Genomic DNA, 20022 nt, shown 5'->3' with positions numbered 1-20022 from the left:
TGTACCACATGCTAAAAAGCAAACTTACAAGCTTCATAACCTTCCCAGATACTAAAATTCATGGAATAAAGACACTGGATTTTTATGGCTTCCTACAACAACCCGTACACCATTTATACACCTCCTGCAGCATTTCTCCCCCTTTCTTCCACTTCATCTTGAATGCTCCCTTGAAATATGTGTTATCTACTTATGCTGAACAATTTGTTCCACCTTGTAGTTTTCTCAGAAGCTTGTGGGCAGGTCTATACTACAATCTTGTGTCAGCCTAGTTGTACTAATGCAGCTGCACCCTAATATTAGCTTAATAATGCCAAGTCCCCAAGAGGCAGTAACTATGTCAGTGTCTACGGTCAATATAACTAGGTCGCCAAGTAGAGTGTATTTTTCACACTCCAAGGGAAGTAAATGTGTAGCGTGGACCCAGCCTGTCAGAAGCTGGTCCAATAAAAGATATTATCTCAGCCGCCTTGTGACTGCATACGTGTGAAATAACAGTGTGATGGATTTAAAAAATAAGCTCCATGTCAGGTGTATCTAAAGGAGGGCAAGGAATATGTTCTCTGCTCCTTTGTTGGGCTTCATGGATGCTCCACAAAAGAGTCTTTTGTTCTTTAAAAGAATATCAGACTGCATTAAATTGATTAATTTTTCATGGATCAAACCATAATAGTGTACATTTAAATTTGATTTAAGTTATTCAGTTATGTCTTCAGATACTATTTTCACTGAGAATAATTTATGTTAATGATAGACTCACTTATCTGATACTTTAAATAGTATATAGCCGTAACAGATCATTGGGGTTATCACATTCCCTTCAGTTCTAGTGAAGCTTTAAATTAAAATTTTTGAAATGTTTTCCCCAAATTATTATAATTAATTACTTTGCTAGGAAGTGTTAAAACTTCACCGAGTGTAAAAAGGACACAGTTCCCTAGAAAATCAGAGAAAACCTGCACTTTATTCACACTGAAAAAGCCACTTTGTATCTCATTTCTTTGCAATACTTTTAGATAGCTGTTTGGGTGTTTTTACAAAAGATATGCTCTAGGAATTATTTTTGTGATGTTCTCTGGCTAGAGTTATACAGGAGGTCAGACCAGATTATCACAATAGTTCCTTCTGGTCGTGGGATCTCTGAATATGGAATAAATGTTAACTTTGCCTGAGCTCAACAGCAAATGGGGATAATAGTACTTCCTACCTCACAAGGGTGTTGGGAGGATAAACACACAAAAGGTCATGAAGCATTCAGAAACTAAAGGTTGGGGTCATATACGTATCATAAATAGATAATTACCATGATATCACAGTGTTGGTTAAGAGTTATCTCAGCTGGTGACCTGTCCCCATATGTAGTCTGTGTAATCATAACATTGCGGCACAACAGTCATAATTTAATTATAATATAATTTTGCCAATTATTGTGCATGTGCTAAATTTCAATGAATTTTAGCACTGTGAAAAGTCTGAAGTGTCTGGTTTCTATTATTATCCTATCATTCAGAACAAAGAAAAGACTGAGACAGGTGTTAAATTTCTTAAAGTACCCAGCTTTCAATTACTTGAATTCAGAAACTAATTAATGGACTTACTTTTAACAATTTAGTTGGTGCCTATAGAGTTAGTGCTGTAAGAGATGCTATTTTTCATACTAAACAAAGACATTTAAATGGAAGATGGATCTCAACCTTAACTATGGAGCCATGACTGGCCTTTCCACAGTTCCATTTCAGAATTGGCAGCGCGGTGAGTTTTCGTGGATGTCAGTTTATACATTCCTTGTGAGTGGAGCAGAGGAGCTCTGAACAGAAGCCATCATAAATATATGCACTGTATGTGGAGTTTGTAGTATAGCATTTGGTAGAGCTCTGTAAAAAAACTTTTTTTTTAATCAAACAGGATTCATTGTTATTCAATTTAGTAATCATCTGAGTGGTCTCATAAATTCCTACACATTTTGTATTGATATTATTGTGTTTTATTTGCTAAGCATTTTGTGCACTTGAGTGTTTACCCAATTTATTTGTTGTTGCTTTTATTCTTGCCTTAAAAGATTAATCAGATCTGTAGGTACACATTGATAATTAATCATTAGCTCAGGAACTGTGTTCTGTGAAGTATTTTATCACTTTAGATTACCAATCCCATTCCATACATCTTCATCTAAATTTGCAAATCAGAAAAAAGAAGATACAGTCTCTGCTTAAACAAAAGTCATCTGTAGAAGAAAGTAGCCTTTTAGTTGTTTTTCTCATGAGCAATTTATCCAGCACGAGGTCAAGCAGAAAAGCCTGAAAGGAGGACATGGCTCGTGGCAATAGGTAGCCCCAGAGAGCTGCTTGAACTACTTTGCATTGTTTTGAAGTTTTTAACTTGTTTTTAGATTTCAGTGAGTAGTTGTATAGGTAGAAATTTAGAGCGTAAGTAGCATACAGTGAATTATTAACTTATAAATATGTGGGCCAGCAGCATTGGCCTCTCTGTCTGATCTATAGGTTTTAAGCTTAAATTTGCCAGAAGCCTACAAAAATTCAGGTCTGCACTGAATACTTTTGTCAACCAATACACAGTGCCAGAAAGTACACAAACCCCAGTGGGCCTCTTGGCCTAATTTGAAAGAACTTCCACCTTCTTAGTCAGTACAAAAATTTGATTGGGATTTTCCTGAACATTTTAAAGTTGTGCTTCTTGTGGGAGAGTGCGGTTTAATCATCTCAAAAAAATCACCAGTTTTACTGTATGACTGATACGGAGCTTAAATAATAGTCAGAGCAACAATGTGTTTTAACATGGAGAATATGCAAAACAAAAGCTCCACTGGCTTCTTTTGCATAAGGTATAATCTGCTTGTCTTCACTTTCAAGGCCATTTTCGCAGTCCATCCCCACTCTGGCATCTTTCACTCATTATCAGAATGCCCGTGTGAGTCTGCATTTGGCCCATGACATCAGGCTCTCTTGCCCATTTGTTACATTTTGGAACAAGGACTTATGTGTCTCCCTTGATGCCCCACACATTTCTGAGGCACCCCGAAACGTCCAGAAAGCAACCAAGTATCACCTTCCACTTCCAAATCCCTCTGCAAAATTTTCCTTTTCTTTGATGCCTACAAAAGTTTTGACAACCAGTTAGGCCCCAGGTGGGCAAGGGAAACCTATGGCCACGGACTTTAGGTTGCCCGTCCCTGAGTTAGCCTTTTGGTATGGAAAGACTACTGTCCATCGTGTTGACTAGGAATGTTAGAGTTTATCCAGTTTAACCAGTAGGGAGTGGGGCAGCCCCCCACTCAGCACAGGCAAGTAGTTGTTCCAGCCCCATGGGGCCATTGCAGGTACAAGGCACTCCAGCATGCCCAGAGCAGCTCCTGTCTGCGATGGTCCAGGATGAGGGGAGGCACTGGGGAGGCTGCTCCAGCTACAGCGGCCTCCAGCAGCCTCCAGGGTATACCCTGCCCATGGTGTACCAGGGACCAAGGCTGCTCTGGCCTAGCTGGAGTGTCCCTACCCATGGTGTGCCAGGGGCAGGGAAGCTCCAGCTGGGTCAGAACAGCCCAGGTCCCCACAGGCAGGGGTGCTCCAGCCCAGCCAGAGCAGCCCCAGTCTCTGGCAAATCATGTGCTGGGAGGGGAGAGCTGGGGAAGCTGCTTCAGTGGCCTCCTCAGCCACCCCCCTATGCTTAACTGGATAGCTGGTTGTTCTTGTCAGTGATCCTATCAATGATCCCCTCACTTTTTTTCTCCTTCTCCTTCCTTCCTTCCTTCCCTGCCCCCTCCCACTGTATAAACCCTAGGTTCTTATTTTCTGTTCCAGATCTGAAGAAGTGGGTCTTACCCATGAAAGCTCATTACATAATAAATATATTTGTTAGTTGTCAAAGTGCTACAGGACTGTTTGTTTGTTTTTTTGTTTGTTGGTTTGTTTGAAAAATAATGACCTAGTTCAACAAGAGACTTTGGTTAAGTGACCTTTTAAACTACCACTTAGCTCTTATTCAAATTACGTTGCACCAACTTCTTTCCATGTGTTGGCAGTTTTGTGCTTTTTGACTTTGTCTTTCTATCTTGTGCATGGTGTGTGGGTGGGGATTCTGTTTCTTTTACAAATGGCATATAAGTCTGTAAAAAAGGGAACTTACTGTCCTGATCCACTAAATTCATTTACTCCTAAATAGGGTTTCACTGCATATTAGAGTTTGCAATGGACTCTGGTATTTCCCTGCATGGGCATATTATAAAGATTCCGAACATGCCTGGGAACCTCCCATTACTCTATGGTTTTCCAAGTAATTTTGCTGCTGGCTCCCTGAACTAACTTGCAGGTAGTCAGATAGTCTCTACCCTTCTCTCACATTCTCTTGTTTTCTTCCAAAGCTCATCTCCCTTGCTGGGACAGCAAAAAGTTGACTTTTTCCCCAATTCTCTGGGCTTCGTAACAGATGTTGTTCATGAGTTGTCACATAGCTGATCTGTCGTTTTCCTTACTGCCGCAATGTTGCCTAATTCCCGCTGAGCATTTTCTGTCAACCATTAAATGGTAATGCTACTCCATAGCTTCTTTTTTCCAGCTTGTCTTGTGAATTTGTCGAAGAGGAGACCCTTTAGTCAGGGCCCCTTGATTGTTAAATTTCTACAGTAAATTCAACAGACAAGGAAAATCCTAACTGAAAAGCCATAAACTCAATCATTATCACAGGTCCCATTTCTGAGTGAGAATGAGAGGTTGTCTGAGACTGTACTTGACATATGGGTGTAAAGCATTAGTACTTGTGCAATCTGCAGACCATATGGAAGGACCAGGTTGGTCCTCCTACAAGTAGATTAGCTCACAGAAATGCAGAGCAATTGGTGTTGGCAAAACCATGCACTTGCCAAAATTTTCAAGTCATTTTCCTTACTAGAGCATACCTTCTACAGATAAACAATGGTCCTTTAAAGGCATAAGGAATGCACACAGTGTGTGTATGTTTTTTATGGTTACTAAATTTTGGGGTTGAAATTTAGCAGATCTTTATTGTTATAAAGTTAGAGTAAATGTTAAAATTTATAGGAGAAACAGGAACATGTAAATAGTTTTATTTTATCGATTTTGTTGTTGTTGTTGCAGTGTTGCCTTTACTTTTAGGCTCCCAGATGTCCATGCTTGTTTCCCTCAATATGCTTCTGATAAGAGGCATTTCTTTCAATTGAGGATGCTTCATCATCTCTTTAAAAGAATTATGAATTAACCATTGGGAATCGTACCTTTATTTACTGACTTATCTACTAAACATTTCAGAGAGTTTGTCTGTGTGTGTGGTGTTTGTTCAAGAACTCCCAAATGGTAAGAGTTAGGACAACCAAACTTGGTATACATCTCTCTTTTAATATAGCTTAAAGCAAGGTAAGGGTTTGGTTGTGCCAGGAAAATGGGATGTGGCTGAAATGGGATTGCTTCTTGGAAAACCATACAGAAAAGAGAATCACCAGGCAGATGAAAGGGGCTGGCTGGGGCACAACCCTCCTATCAAGGACTGCCAGCCACTTGAGCCTTCCACCCTGAGGTGCCCTTTTGAAAGTGGGGCGGGAGGGCTGAAGCTCTCCCACACCAGATTCATATGGAAATATTGCTAGCTGTTCCCCATTGTCTGGGAGTGAGGGGAAAGTGCACAGTTTGCTGCATTCCTCACTCTGGCTGGGGAGCACAGGGGGCAGGCAAACCTGGATCTGCTCCAGCTGGGGGTATATACTTCTCTCCTGGCTGTGCCTGCTGGAGCAGCAGCAGCTGTGGAGACGTGCTTCTCACCTGGCTCCAAGCAGCTGCTGTGTGTGAGGGTTGGGGCAGTCCTCTCACTCTGTTGCAGCCTGCTTTCTGAACCCTTCATTCAGAACAGCACCTCAGAGTAATGATTTACATGAAGCAAATATATTTTCATTTTATTTTTCAAAACACAACCATTAATTGTGCGATGGACCCAAGCAATGCCGGGTAAGTGTTCTAGTTAGATATAAAAGAAGACCTCCATCCTATTTGACTGAGCCACAAGTTTTAAACTACATTGTGAAGAGATAATTATTCTTTTTTTTTTCTTGCAGACTCTGAATGATAACCTGAATACTGGCAATGAGCAAGAACAAGGAGGAGACAAAGAAAGCTACCTCTGTGCAGTGTGCTTGGATGTTTATTTCAATCCATATAAGTGCTATCCATGCCACCATATCTTTTGTGAACCTTGCCTCCGGATGCTTGCCAAAGACAATCCAACCAACACTCCATGTCCACTGTGCCGTACTATAATTGCCAGAGTCTTTTTCCAAACAGGTATAAAATTATTTTTTTTAATATTGAAAACACTCCTGTCTTTTCCTTTCCCCCATGTATGGTCCTTTCCCTAAAAATATAGCAAGAGCCTGCCAACATTATACACTCAGCTAAATTCTATTGTCATGTATAAAAAATAATAATGCACATTATGGTAAATCCAGAATAAATGTATTCTGAGCAGAATTTGGCTCTATGACACACATCATTCTTGACCTTCCCCACCACCCCTCCACTCTCTGATTTGCTCACCTTGATTCTCTTTTTCTGATTTGTCCTCCTTCCTTACTGTTTTTGGTTGTCTGTGCCTTAAATATTGAGTCTGTTCTGGTCTGGCTATGGTCTGAAGAAGTGGGTCTGTCCCACGAAAGCTCACCTAATAAACTATTTTGCTCGTCTTTAAAGTGCTACTTGACTGCTTTTTGTTTTGATAGTGTATAGACTAGCACGGTTTCCTCTCTGTTACTGTTCAATAGTTAAGATTGCTTTGAGATTTGTGTACATTTGAAGTATGACAAAAATTCCTTTATTTCAGACTTTATTAGTTCCATTTCATTTCCAGTTTTGGTGCAATAACTCTTCTTGCTCATTTCTTCTTAAATATTTATTAGGTTTTACAGAAGAAGCCTTTAACAATGTTTCCTTTTTGAAATTTATCCTGGTCATCTCTTTTTCTTTAGCTCAGTGTAGCTTAACAACTCCAAATTTTATGTAGTACTTGCACACATTGTCAGAATATGTGCATAAAAGGCCACTTAATCACAAAAATAATTATTTCTATGTTCAGCTTCAACTAATTTCATCATAGACTAAAATAAAACCCAAAACTATTGTCAAGATCCACTATCTAATTCTATTCTTAGACACAACTCCTGAAAGGTAGTTAGATACCTACCATGCAGAGAAACTACATAAATGCTAAAATGTGTTTGCAAAAATACTAAAACTTCTTCAGGTGTAGTATGTATGTAATATTTTTAAAAATATTAAACAACATGCAATGTTTTACTTTTGTAATTGTGTCCTTATTGCAGTACGTGTTTTTAAAAAAGTAAATAGTTTGACTTCGTATGTGTAGCCATGCTGTAAATACAACCTCAAGAGCAGGAAGGCACAACAAGCTTAGAATAAGAATAGTTTTAATAGAGGAATTTTGTAGTTAATATAATTCATATACTTTTACAGTATGATATCACTTACCTGCTTATTTGAAAAGAGAAAAACGAGTTTGCCTTATTATAATATAAAGCTCCCAAGGAAAATCTCTTATCATTTCCAGTTCATTAGTTGTTGAATAAGTGGTAAATCAACAAAGAAGTATCCATAGGGGAATTAATAAATCAATATATATGGGGAAATGAGTGGTGCCAGACTAATGTGAAGGATACATACAGGCTTTCTCATGGGAGATTCCTTATGACTTTTAAAAGCGAAGTTAAAAGGTAGTTGCTGCTGTAAATCAATGCAGGCTGCTGAAGAATTTGTCATTCTTTATAGTTTACACTAACTCTACTGACTGAAAATCTGGTTTCTCCTACTAGGTTATTATGTATTCTGAACAAAAATTTCTAAAAGTGCCTTTTCGCGTAATCTCATTTTGTTTTAAAAAGCCCTCTTCAGAAACAGCTAGGAGGTGCTTAGAAATTCACTTTTTCTTGTGAAGCTGGAATACTAACCACTAGCGTAAATGGAAGTTGCACGTCACAAGGCAAAAGAGTTGTAGGTAAATATTCAAATCCACCTCGCTGCCTCACTTAAGGTTCCATATCTAGGCACTTAAAACAAAAGTGATTTTCAGAGGTTACAGAGCACCTGCAGCTGGAGCCAATGGAAATTGTTCTCTGAAAATCAGGCCATTTTTATATATCCCTAAATATGGATTTCTATGCCTAATTGTGAGCAAGAAAGTTGAAATGATTTGTTGTCTAGGAAGTGGATGTTAAGACATACTGTGTGCATCCTGTTAAAGTCAAGCAGAGTCTTATCAGAGTTATTCCTCATGATCCTAATGGTACTTTAATCAAAAAGTATTCAGTTAGTATGTAAATCTTCCACATGCATTGAAAATTACTGGTGAAGATGTATGCAGGTTGTTCATACAGTAAACTCTTGTTCATCCGGTATTTGATCAGCCGGAACTCTCAGATAACCGGCATAATGCTGGCAAACCCTGAACCATGATGCAGCTTCCTTTTTTTCCCCCCAGACAGTCCTGGGGTTCTGCACAAGCCTCCCCAGGCTCAGCAGGTTTATTGGTAGATCTCCACTCAGAGCTGCCAGGCAAGTCCTGCCACACTGTGGCTGCTCCTCCCAGCGCCAGCTAGGGTACTTACAGATTCCTCGTGTCCAGGCAGGGGATTGGCTGCAGGGCAGCAGTCACGGGCTCCCCGTGACATGCAGAAATCTCTGAGCCCTGCTAGCACCTGCCTGCTCTGTGCAGTGATCTCTGAGCCATGACAGTGGCTCCCTGCACTGCATGGTGACCTCTGAACCCCACCAGCTGGTCCCCATGCTGCACAGCCATGTGTAAGTCCTGCCAGTGGTTCCCTGTACCATATGGCCATGTGCAAGCCCTGCCAGTGGCTCCTGCTGTCCCCACCAAAAGGTAAATGGGGCAGCAGTTAGGAGGGAGCCAGTGCTGGGGGACAGGAGAAATTGAACTTTCTTAAGGGAAGGCACTGACCCCACCTGTCCCTCCCTACAGCTACTCTCAATTAACCGGAATGTTTGCATATCTGGCAACCTCCTGGTCCCAGGGTTACCGGATACAAAAGAGTTTACTGTTTTATAAATTGTCAGTGAATTAGTTAGGGTCAATTCTGGCCTCTTCCTCCTTATTATCAGGGGATCCAAAAGAAGTGGTGGGGGGTTTTTTTGTTGGGGGATGATGAAAGGACTGGGGATTGCTGGGTGCCGGGAGGGCTGACTCTGGGGAAAACTACACAGTAGAATTTTAAGGGGCAAGCTTGGGGAGAAGGGGTAACAATGCCAGTGGATTTGCAAATCCACAGATCTTCACAATAGTAACGACTACTGCAGCCCTAGTCTTTCTCCCTAGTCTTTTGGGAACCTGCCTGCAGAAGGCTCAGCTTTCTCTGCCTTGACACAGAGGGAAAGATTTGGCCTTTAAAAATTTATAAAGCATCCATCATTGACAAGGCATCTAGGGCTATATATGAAACTATATCTAAGTTTTGAAAGTAATAAATTGAGCCCAGTGACTCAGATGCATAACTCTGTGTGAGTGTTTGGGGCTTGATTTTCACCTGAGACTTATGTGGCCTCTGTCTCTTAAAGGGAAAATTTTAAATTGTGGGCACAACTATTAGTAGTCAATGGGAGCGCACTTCCTTGGCCCTCGAAGGGAGTTCTGTATTTCTGATTGCCAGTGCTTGGGTTTTAAAAGCCTTTCCTCTAACTTACTGATTCTTCAAGTTTATCTTTTGACTCTGCAATCCCATTCCTTGCCATGGTAGGGGAAAACATTTTATAGTTGGTTTTCTTTTCTCACTGTTGATTTCTTTGAGTGTATTGCTATAGGCAGGTTAATGTGGCCAGCAAGATCCTGGCCTTGCTGTGTTATGTCCCTATCTTTCAGATAAGATTGTCAGGCATCTGATGTTCTACTGGAATACCCAGTCAAAAAGGGAACCTGGCCACTCTGTTCAGCACAGCTGACTGAGCTGTTAGAAGTCCAGATGGTGGGATAGCACCAGGTGCCAGGCTCGCTGCCTGCTCTGGCTCAGCATAGCTCCTGGAATATCTAGCTCCTAGGTACAAAGGCAGCTGTGGTGACTCTGCACTGGCTCTGCAGCTCCTATTGGCCAAGAACTGCAGCCAATGCGAACTGCAAGAGCAGTGCCTCCAGATGAGGGCTACACATGGAACCTCCTAGCCCATCTGCCTAGGGACGAGAGGGACATGCAAGCCTCTCCCAGGAGCCGCATGGAGTCAGAGCAGGCAGCAAGCCCTGAGCCCTGCTGTAGCACTAACCAGGAGCTGTTTGAGGGAGCTGCCTGCATCCTCCACTACCTTCCCACACCTGAGTTCCCTGCCTCAGGTTCAGAACCTCCTCCCACAGCTTAACTCTCTCGCAGAGCCTGCAGTCCAACCCACTGCCCCAGCCCAGAGCCCTCTCCTACACACCAAAAGCCCCATCCCTGAGCCTATCCCATATCCCACACTCCCAGTCAAAGCCCTCACCTCCTCCTGCACCCTTGACCTAGTCTCTTGAGAGTGGACAGCAGAGGGAGGGTGAATGAAGCGAGTAGAGGCAGGGCCTCAGAGCTGGGGTGGGGCAACGGTGTTCAGTTCTGTGTGATTAGAAATAGGGCAACCCTATTATCAGAACTTTTTGGGAGATTTAGGTCAATAATAAAATTACCCCCCAAATATTTCTTAAGTAATTGATGGCTGCTTGGGATTAATAACGCTTCATCCCTGAGAGTTATTAATTTAATCTCCTAAGGAAATGTCTTCAGTTCCAATCAGCATTTGGTTAAATAATAATCCCTGTTAACCCACAATATGGATGTGACTGTAAGTAACAATCTAGACAGTTTTTTTCAATACCTAATCCTGTCTACTAGTCTTGATGATCTATTCTGTCCCTCTGCATTTAAGGAAAATACCAGAATGTATCCTGAGTAATGGCATCAGATCTATGATTATATGTTCATGAAAAAGCATTGAAATTCACTAAACTTTATCAAGATAGTCTAACAGCACATTGTATACATTGGATCAAATTGTACATGTCTGTATATTGGGTCATCACTACTTTGTAATATAGATTTCTTGAGTAAGTGTGTGATGTTTGCTGGTTGTGGTCATTTACAGCTTGTATGCATCTATTTTTAATGTGTTTGCTTGCTTAATTTTAAAAGTGGAATATTTGTAATTAAGCAAAGGATTTTTTCTTGTTCTTAATTTCTTATGTCTATAAAGAACTTGGAGATAAGAAGGAGGAAGAATAAATTGAAGAACTACACTGGCTATAGCTGCACAATCTCATTCTGTTGTAGTCTTTGTCAGCTTGAAAATGTAGTGATGATGTAGTAATTACAGATATGTTGTATAATAGATAAGGCAGTTTCACTTTTGTTCTGTGCATTTGTCCAAATACATTTCTGGATGTATTCATTTTATAATAATATCTTATTTTTCATTAATTGCAGAACTGAACAAGTCCACAAAATCTTTCTTCCCAGAAGAATATTTAAAATTAAAAGAATGCTTTCAAAAATCAAGTTCTGCAAAATGGCCCCTGCCCAGCTGCAGGAAGCCATTCAGAAGTTGTGAAGGTAAGAAGCTTACTGCAAAAAATACTTTGGACAATGTAACTCTTTAGATATGCAGAGTCTAGTTTTCAAGTATGTTCATGCACTCAATTTTCATGTGCAAATGTTCAGTTATAATTCTGGAAGTCCAGTGTGCATGCGGTCATAGTAATTGTATATACAATTGTACATATATTTTGAAAAATCTTTTGTAAACATAGAAAGATATTTGTAGGATCTTTTCTTTGTGAAAAATTTCTGCTCCGAGTGAACATCAAAAAGAAGCCACAGAGTCACTCTCTTGTAAAAATTATAAAATGCCACTTTAGAAATCTATTAAATGGGACCTAATACTACTGGCTTCCTACACATGAAACAGAATAACAATGGTTTAATCTTTATTTTATGTCCTTTGTTGTTTTTTTTCACCCTGCAATACTATATCTATTGTATGCAGGAAGCAGTCATCCACTTGTAATAACTTAATACTAGCATATTGGCAGTTAATTAAAAATTATTTATTTTTGACTAGAGAATTAACATGTCCGATTCTCCCCCTTCCCCAGTGTACCCCTTTATTTCAGCCTCACAGCTCTTCTTTCCTTATACTTCATCTGTATTTGCTGTTATAGCTAGTGATGTGATATAGCACCAGGTGATCAGAATATTCTAAGTCTGATAGTGCTTCTCCAGAGTAATGAGTCTTATCAACAAATCTTATTCCAATATTTTGTCCTGTTTTTAAGACCAAGGCTCTTGGATTCTAAAAACATGTCAAAATATATTGCCTATTTTTAACTTCTAGGTGAGTCTATGCAGTCCTGTTTGCAGGTCAAATAAGGTGAATTCTAGGTTACTGCTTGTAAAACTGGGCCAGCCAAGATCATCATTTTGACACTGAAAACAAGAAATGCTCCAGGGCATCAGTATTCTGCATGTAGACTGTGAAGTTCAATGTCTTGGCAGGACTTCTTTGATATTGCTCACAGGCAAAAGCCCCCCATAGAGCTCTTGGCATCAAGAAAAAGCAAGTGTGTGACTTTCTTTCCTTTTTCTCTTTCAGCCATTTTTATTTTGGTATTATGGTTATGCCAAGTTGATCATGTTATTGTTTTAACACGAGCATATATTTGGTAATTATTGTTATTTCAGTAATTTATTAAGTGCCAGTTGCGTGCACAGGTCAGACAGAACATACGTAAATGAAGACAAGGCAGTCTAAGATGCCATTGGGCAAGATGCTGAGAAAGGAAGGAGTTAGGCACTCTTGGCACCTGTCAGAATTGGCGTTTCCAAGATCAAGCTGTAAAAGGCAATGCTCAAAAAAGCATAGCAAAAGCTTTGACAAATGGTGATTGCACATACTATATTTTTGTTAACTGGTTCAGTAACACTGTAGTACTGAAATGGGTCAGTGTTTGTCAACTTTGTGGGAGAAAATGGATTGTAAGGAAGGCCTTGAATGAGGAGAGTATGAGTTTCTGGGGTCGGATTTCAGGCAAGAGGTAAAATTAGAAGAGGCATTAAGTGGTGAAGGAGAGAAGGGGGAAAAAAGATGCAGTGTGATTGGTCATATTTCTGAATATGATTAGAAGGTATCAGTGATGTAGGCAGGGACAAGACTGTCCAGACCATTGAAGGTGACCACTCCTTTCTTTTTACAGTACCGTATTTTACTGCATTGCATAAGTATGTGTTTTGTGGCTGTGGATGATGTGTACAGAGAACTGATAATATTACATACCCAGCAGCTGGAGTACTTAATGCAGAGCTGGTTGTTGTCTTCTAATTTAACACCAGACAGGCTTCCCATAGGGCAGAAGCACCCCCAAAATACATTGTTCAGCTTTAATAGTGTAGAAGTCAGAATAAATTAACCTTGAAGATAATAGCTGCCTATCAGAGAATGCCAGATCTGACGAGAGTGTGAGTCCACAATGGATTCGACTAAATGTCAGTATACGAAGCTTTTGACAGCTGGACAGCATTTGTATTATGTAGGGAGGTTTATTCTTCGAGTGCTTGTTCTTGCCCATTCCACATTAGTTATGTGTGCTCGCCACATGCACTGGTGAAGTTTTTCCCTCAGCTCTCTCTGTAGGGGAGCAGCTCTGGCAACACCTGTGCACTTCTCCCACCTTCACTTCCCTCTTGTCACTAGTTGCAGTGCGCAAAATGTCTGCTGCTCTAGTGTTGTCAGAATTTTGACTGATTTTCTTTTATAGAAATGCGAAAGGGTTACACATCTATATGCTGTAGGTGCCTCTGTCATAATTTTAAAATATATATACTATATATAACACTGGTAATTTAAGATAATCCACCACAAGTTCCCCTTCCCGCAGGCAATTCACTGACCTGACAATTGCAATTCCCCTGCCCCCGCTGCCCCATTTTCTGATGCCTGGAAAAGAAGATCAGTCGTACAGCGCTCCCCGGTTGTTCTCTGATTCAGGCTATTTCAGTTTCAAGGGGAGAATTGTATATCAAAATCTTGGAGCCTCCAGGACATGTCCTGCCAGCAGCCCCCCTCCCCCTTTCATTTCTGTATATCAAACCATCTTCCATACTCTTGATACTCCCTGTAGTTCAATAAATACATTAATTAAAATAAATCATTTTAAGCAGTGGTTTTAGCTTACATGTCCATTGCTAAGAGTGAGTGTGTCTTTTCAGTCATACAAGTCACAACTGTAATGTAAAAATGCAATAAAATGGGTGATAATTTATACCAGAAAAACAGCAAGTGATATAAAACTAAAGAATTTTACAATCATTTTGTAATCCTCTTAATAGCATTGTTTATTTTAAATAAAAATTTCACGTCCTGAGAAGCTGTGAATCAGTAGACTATCTTGAGAAGTTTCTCCACTGGAAAAAAAATTAAACAGCAATTTTAAAATAGCAATAATCTAAAGAGTGGTTATATTACCTAATATCACCACATCATGCCTTGCATATCATACTCCTGGGAGATCTATACTTTATTGAGAAAATCACCACAAGCTGCCACGTTAACTTCATTTTTCTAATGTTGCACAAGAATGTCCAGTATCAGTATTCTTTCAATTGCAGATTATTCTGTCAGACGACTTCTTAGTTCTTTTCCTCAGCTCAGAATGACTTATTTCTTTTAAGATGGAGTAAAATGGGTTCAAACAAATTTAAAAAATGAAGAAAAAAGTGCTATTGTTTGCAATTTTATTTTGAATGCCACTAGGGCTTCAGAAGGAGGACATAGAAATGTGAAATTTATTAGGGACATATGTAACAGTTGTGCCTTTTTCTGTTCTTTGTGGAAATCCTTTTTGATTTGTGTGACTTTTATAAGGGCATACTTATATGTGAATACTTTGCACATTGACTTTTTCTGTTATTCAGTAACAGGTTTTTACTGAATCTGCAAGCATTGCAGTGTGCATGCTTATTCTTGTGATTCAGGTGGAAATTCTCATTCAGTGTATGTTTGTTCAGGCATGCTTATGAAAGTGGAGTAAAACTTGTTTTAATGTACAGATGCCGAGAGATCATGATTTGTGAGGATGTTTCTGGAATGAGACGACTTTTTTTGGAGCCGTCCAACTTGCTGCTGTGCTCCAAAGAATCCATGCCTCATTCCATACCACATGGAAAAGTGACTGTCGAATAGGATCAGCATCGCAAGACTGCTTCACTCAGTTCACAAAATAGGGCAGTCAATGAAGCATGTCTCCACAGAGAGGCTCTTTTTTACTGCATAAGATGCACAATGAGTAGGACAAGGTCTCCTCAGAGTATGCATACTGTGTAGGACAGAATGTTCTACTGCTGTCTAACAAATATAGTTTCTGAGTTATACTGCTAAGAACACATGATAAAAATCTTCCTTTATTTAATTGTTTTTGTTTTAAATACGAGCATTTGAAAGTTAGTCCACCTACTTAGGCATCTAACTATGACTTTCAGAATCTTAGCCCAAACATCAAACAGTAACATCATTCACTGAAGACTGTTCAGCCCTCACAGTGAAGGAAGCAGGGATCCTGTGGATCATGGTTTCACAAACTGGGGGGTGTGAAGAAATTCCAGAGGCGGGTGCGAGGCAACCCAGCCCCCGCCATCATTCCCCCCACCCGAAGAAAGATCCAGCCTTTGCTTCTGCCTCTCAGCCACTGCCATTTTATGTGGGTGACCCAGCGCAGCCACTGTAAAAAGCAGGCAGACGGCAAAGACCCACATGGAGCTGGCTGCCTTCTGCAAATGAGAGTGAGTGTGGGGAGGAGGAGAAGGATGGGGTTAGATGGGATCTGGGGGTGCCTGGTTTTGTGAGAGGGCCGGGGAGGGGCTCGGGTGGGTGGCTCGCAAGGCTAGCAGGGCTCAGGTGGCTGGCCAGCTTGCGGGACTCATGGGGCTCAGGTGGCTGGTCCTGGTAGAGCAGGCCTTGGGCAGCTGGCCCCATTAGCACGGGGCTTGGGTGGCTCAGGCTGGTGGGCAGGTGGCTGGCCCTGGCAGCGCGGGGCTCAGGCAGCTGGCCCCAGCAGCGTGGGGCTTGGGCAGCTCGGGATGGTGGGCGAGTGGCTGGCCCTGGCAGTGTGAGGCTTGGGCAGGCGGCTGGCCCATGGCTGGGGTGGGTGGCTGGTGGGCAGGCGGCTGGTCATGGTAACATGGGACTTGGGCGGCTGGCGGGCAGGTGGACAGCTGGCCCTGGTGGCTGGTGGGCCAGTGGACGGCTGGCCCTGGTATCTGGTGGGTGAGCGGGTGGCTGGCCCCAGTGGTGTGGGGCTTGGGCAGGCAGCTCTGGCAGCGTGGGTCTCAGGCGGGTGGACACCTGGCATGGGCAGCTCTGGAGGCTGGCATGAAGCTCAGGCAGCTGGCCAGCTGGGGCTACACCAGGCAACCCCAAGGGGACAAGAAAAATTATTTGTGGCTATTTTTAATGTTAAATAACATATTTATATCAAGCTTTTGGGTGTATTTCTAATTACGAATTGAATTTTTTGTTAAGGGGGGTTGGATGATGGTAAAGAAGAGGTGGGGGGCGTGAGGGTTTCTCAAAAATCAAAAAGAGGGCATGATGCTGTGAAGTTTGGGAACCACTGCTGTGGATAAAGTAGTATGTCTCCTTGTTAAAGACTGTATCAATGCATACATATAAGGGATCAAAGCTAAGATTTCACAGACAGTGTTAACTTTGACATTCTCTAATTTAAAGTGCTGTGCTATGTGTTCTTGAAATATGGATATTTAAATTGGGAAGGTCACGGATGGCCCACAGTTAGAGTTGCCAGACATCCCGCAATGTCCGGGACAGTCCTGAATTTCCATGACGAGTCCTATGTCCCATATTTACACGGAAACGTCTGGCGGCGACATTTTTGCGTAAATGCAGGACTCATCATGGAAATTCCCAGCCCTGGCTGGGGCTACCAGTGATGGCACCCCAGATGGCACCCAGCATGGGAACCCCAGCAGGAGGAAGGCAGGGGGACCCTGGCAGTCCTGCGGCTGGGAGCCATCTGTGGCACAGAGTCTCACCAGCCGCACAAGCCATGTAAACCCCAGCCCAAGCTCAGCTGGGAACCCATCCAAAGCGACAGGAGGACCCCGGGAGCCCTGCAGCTGGGGGCTGGATGCTGTGCAGAGCCCTGCCATCAGCCCCAGCTATGGGAACCCCAGCAGCCCAGGTGGCTAGGAGCTGACTGGGGTGCAGGGTGTCCTGGCCTTGTGGCACCCTCCTAGACACAGCAGCCTTCCAGACATGAGGCTGCTGGGCTTCCCCCAGCTCCCTCCCAGTTGGGTATCCCATGGATGGGGTTGCCTGTCCCACAAACCCTCCCCAAAAATCTGGCAATCCTACAGCACAGTGCACTTCTTGAGCTTTAGGAGAAGTTAAACGTGGAGGGATGGGGAACAGGTCTTTGCCGTAGTGTGGCTCTTTGGACTCCCGCATGCAAGTAGTTCCTTCAGCATCAAGTGAACTACCATGATTACAATGAAGACTTGCAGCCCTACAAAAAGCCAGGGGGGTTCAGGTGGCTTCTGTAGCCCTCTTAAGACTTATGGGCATTAGGAGTGACCCAGATGAGCTTTTTAAAAATAACCGGAGGGTCTTCTCTTATGCACACCTTGATAGGGCCACAGGAAGGCCCCGACAGCCTTTTCTGAGCTTTCTTATTACTCCAGCCTCCCAGGAAGTTTGCAGGATCCAGAAGTGATCAAGGAGCTTTTCCTCCTTCCTTTGGAAATGTTCAGGTCTGCAGGTGGAAAAATGTCCCACCCCCACCCCAAACCTCTTAGGCAGAAAAATTATTTTTTTCTCTAATGAGCCTCCCTTACAATGCTTATGCTTTAATTTCTATCTGTGCAAGAAAACAAGGGACTTCATTTGTATTTTTAATTTCAGGTTTAGATCTCCAGCAGTAATATGGCATCTTCCACTAAGCTTAAATTGCTTAGCTGTGTTCCAAAAATCCAGATATGATCTCTTCGAATTAGGTTTTAGTCAAGTATATTTTAAGCCTGAGCAACAAAAGAGAAATTTTCACACATAGTTAGTGCTTCCTCTCATTTTCAAAGTGACTCAGACCCCGAGGAGGCTAATTCTAATTGAAAGTCAAAGGTATGTAGGCTCCTAAATGGTTGAATCACTTTTAAGCAGTATACCCTTGCTCTTCGCTGGATGAGCCTAGAATACCAGACTGTACGTTATTTTCACTTTTTACTTTTCTCTTTGTTTGTGGGAGATTTTTGGATGGGACGATTTTGGGAGGAACGGCAGGTTGAAAGGAGCAAAATCTGTTAAGTGATTTCAGACACAAGTAAATGTCCATCTTTTTAGGATGACTTATTTCAAGAACCCTTGTTCATGTCACTTAAAAGAGTCTACAAGTTTTGAGATGAACTACTTGTTTAAAGTATTTTAGAGGGATTACCAGAATCAGAGACTTACTCAGAACTCATTTGCAACCTTAATTATGCAGTGATCATCAACATGCTATTTTTGTGAGATGGCCCAAATGGCTTTTTTTATCAGAAGTTACTCACCTAGAATCGCTCTTCTAAAGGAGGCGAGTACAGTGTGAATTATCAGAGGGGTAGCCAAGTTAGTCTGTATCTTTAAAAACATCCGGGGTCCTGTGGCACCTTTTGGAGCATACACTTTTGTTGGCAAAGACCCACTTCATCAGATGCATGAATGGAGGTTCCAGAGGAGGGTCTAAATTTATAGGCTCGTGAAAAGAAGGGAGTCCCAGTCAAGAGGAAGGCCAGAACTGACAAGGTAAATTCAGTCATGAGGGATGTGGCCCGTTATTAGCAACTAATACAGAGCTGTGAACATCAAGAGACCAGAAACGAGGTCAGTTCAGTCGGAGGATGTGGCCCATTATCAGTAGCTAATGTGGAGGTGTGAACATTAGCTACTGATAATGGGCCACAACCTCCCCGACTGAGTTGACCTTGTTTCTTCCTCTTGATGTTTGCACCTCCACATAGTTGTTGATAACAGGCCGCATCCTATGTGATTGAATTTACCTGGTCAGTTCTGGCCCTTCTCTTAACTGGGAATCTCTCCTTTTCATGAGCCTATAAATTTACACCCTCCTCTGGAACCCCCACTCATGCACCTGATGAAGTGGGTCAGTGTGAATTTGATGATTTTGCAGTTGCATTAGTGTATGATGATGCAGTGTTGGAAAAATCTAGCCCCCAATTTCCATAAATTAAACATATCCAAGTAGGTTTGTAATGTATTTTGGAGCAAATGAGCATTTTTTATTCTTTACTGTCATTTTGGGATTGGTCCTGCTTTGAGCAGTGGGTGAATCAATGACCTCCTGAGGTCTCTTCCAGCCTATGATTCTATGTTTTGAGAGCAAGGATTTGGTTTCTAGATTAGTTGTACTATTGCCATTTTCATCTGAAACTTAATTAACTCAGGGTATATCTCCACTGCAGCTCGGAGTGAGTCTTGTGCAAGCAGACAATTTATGCTAGCGTGGCTTAGAATAATTAGTGGATATTCTAAAAATAGTTGGGTGGATGTTGTGGCTCAGGCAGAGACATGGGCTAGATATCCAAGATTAGACTCAGGCTTTCTCTACATACACTATACAGCTTTCAGTGACACAACCATGTTGTTTGTCAGCACCTGTGGTAACACAATACATCCACTCTCACAGAGTTTACATTGCCCACAGGAGTGCTCTCCTGACAGCAGTGCGCTGTTTACACTAGCACTGTTATGGTAAAACTTTAGTTGTTCCACAGGTTTAGCACCTTTGAAAGACAAATATTTTGTTGCTCCATTGCCATTGCAGACAAAGCTTCGGAAAATAGGATGAGTTTGAAAGCTAGTGCTACTGCCTGAGCTTCAATGTCCACACTGCCGTTTTTACTGCACTAGTTTGTAGACACACCTACGTGATAGAGAATTAAAACCTATTCCACATGTTGGGGGTCAG

General features: G+C 41.9%; 1 protein-coding gene across 3 annotated transcripts in view; it reads left to right on the top strand.

Annotated features, from left to right (window-relative positions):
- RNF180 (ring finger protein 180) overlaps nucleotides 1-20022 on the top strand; it is a 140995-nt gene that overhangs the window by 112276 nt on the left and 8697 nt on the right. For all 3 annotated transcript variants that reach the window (XM_074994269.1, XM_074994268.1, XM_074994270.1), the window contains 2 exons: nucleotides 6077-6302; nucleotides 11480-11605. In XM_074994269.1, coding sequence (XP_074850370.1) covers nucleotides 6077-6302; nucleotides 11480-11605 — 352 coding nt within the window. The remainder of the gene's footprint in view (nucleotides 1-6076; nucleotides 6303-11479; nucleotides 11606-20022) is intronic.

The sequence above is a fragment of the Carettochelys insculpta genome, chromosome 5 (genome assembly GCF_033958435.1).
Source record: "Carettochelys insculpta isolate YL-2023 chromosome 5, ASM3395843v1, whole genome shotgun sequence".
Classification (NCBI taxonomy): Eukaryota; Metazoa; Chordata; order Testudines; family Carettochelyidae; genus Carettochelys; species Carettochelys insculpta.
The sequence above is the reverse complement of the archived record's forward strand: the minus strand, read 5'-3'. Positions and strand labels throughout refer to the sequence as shown.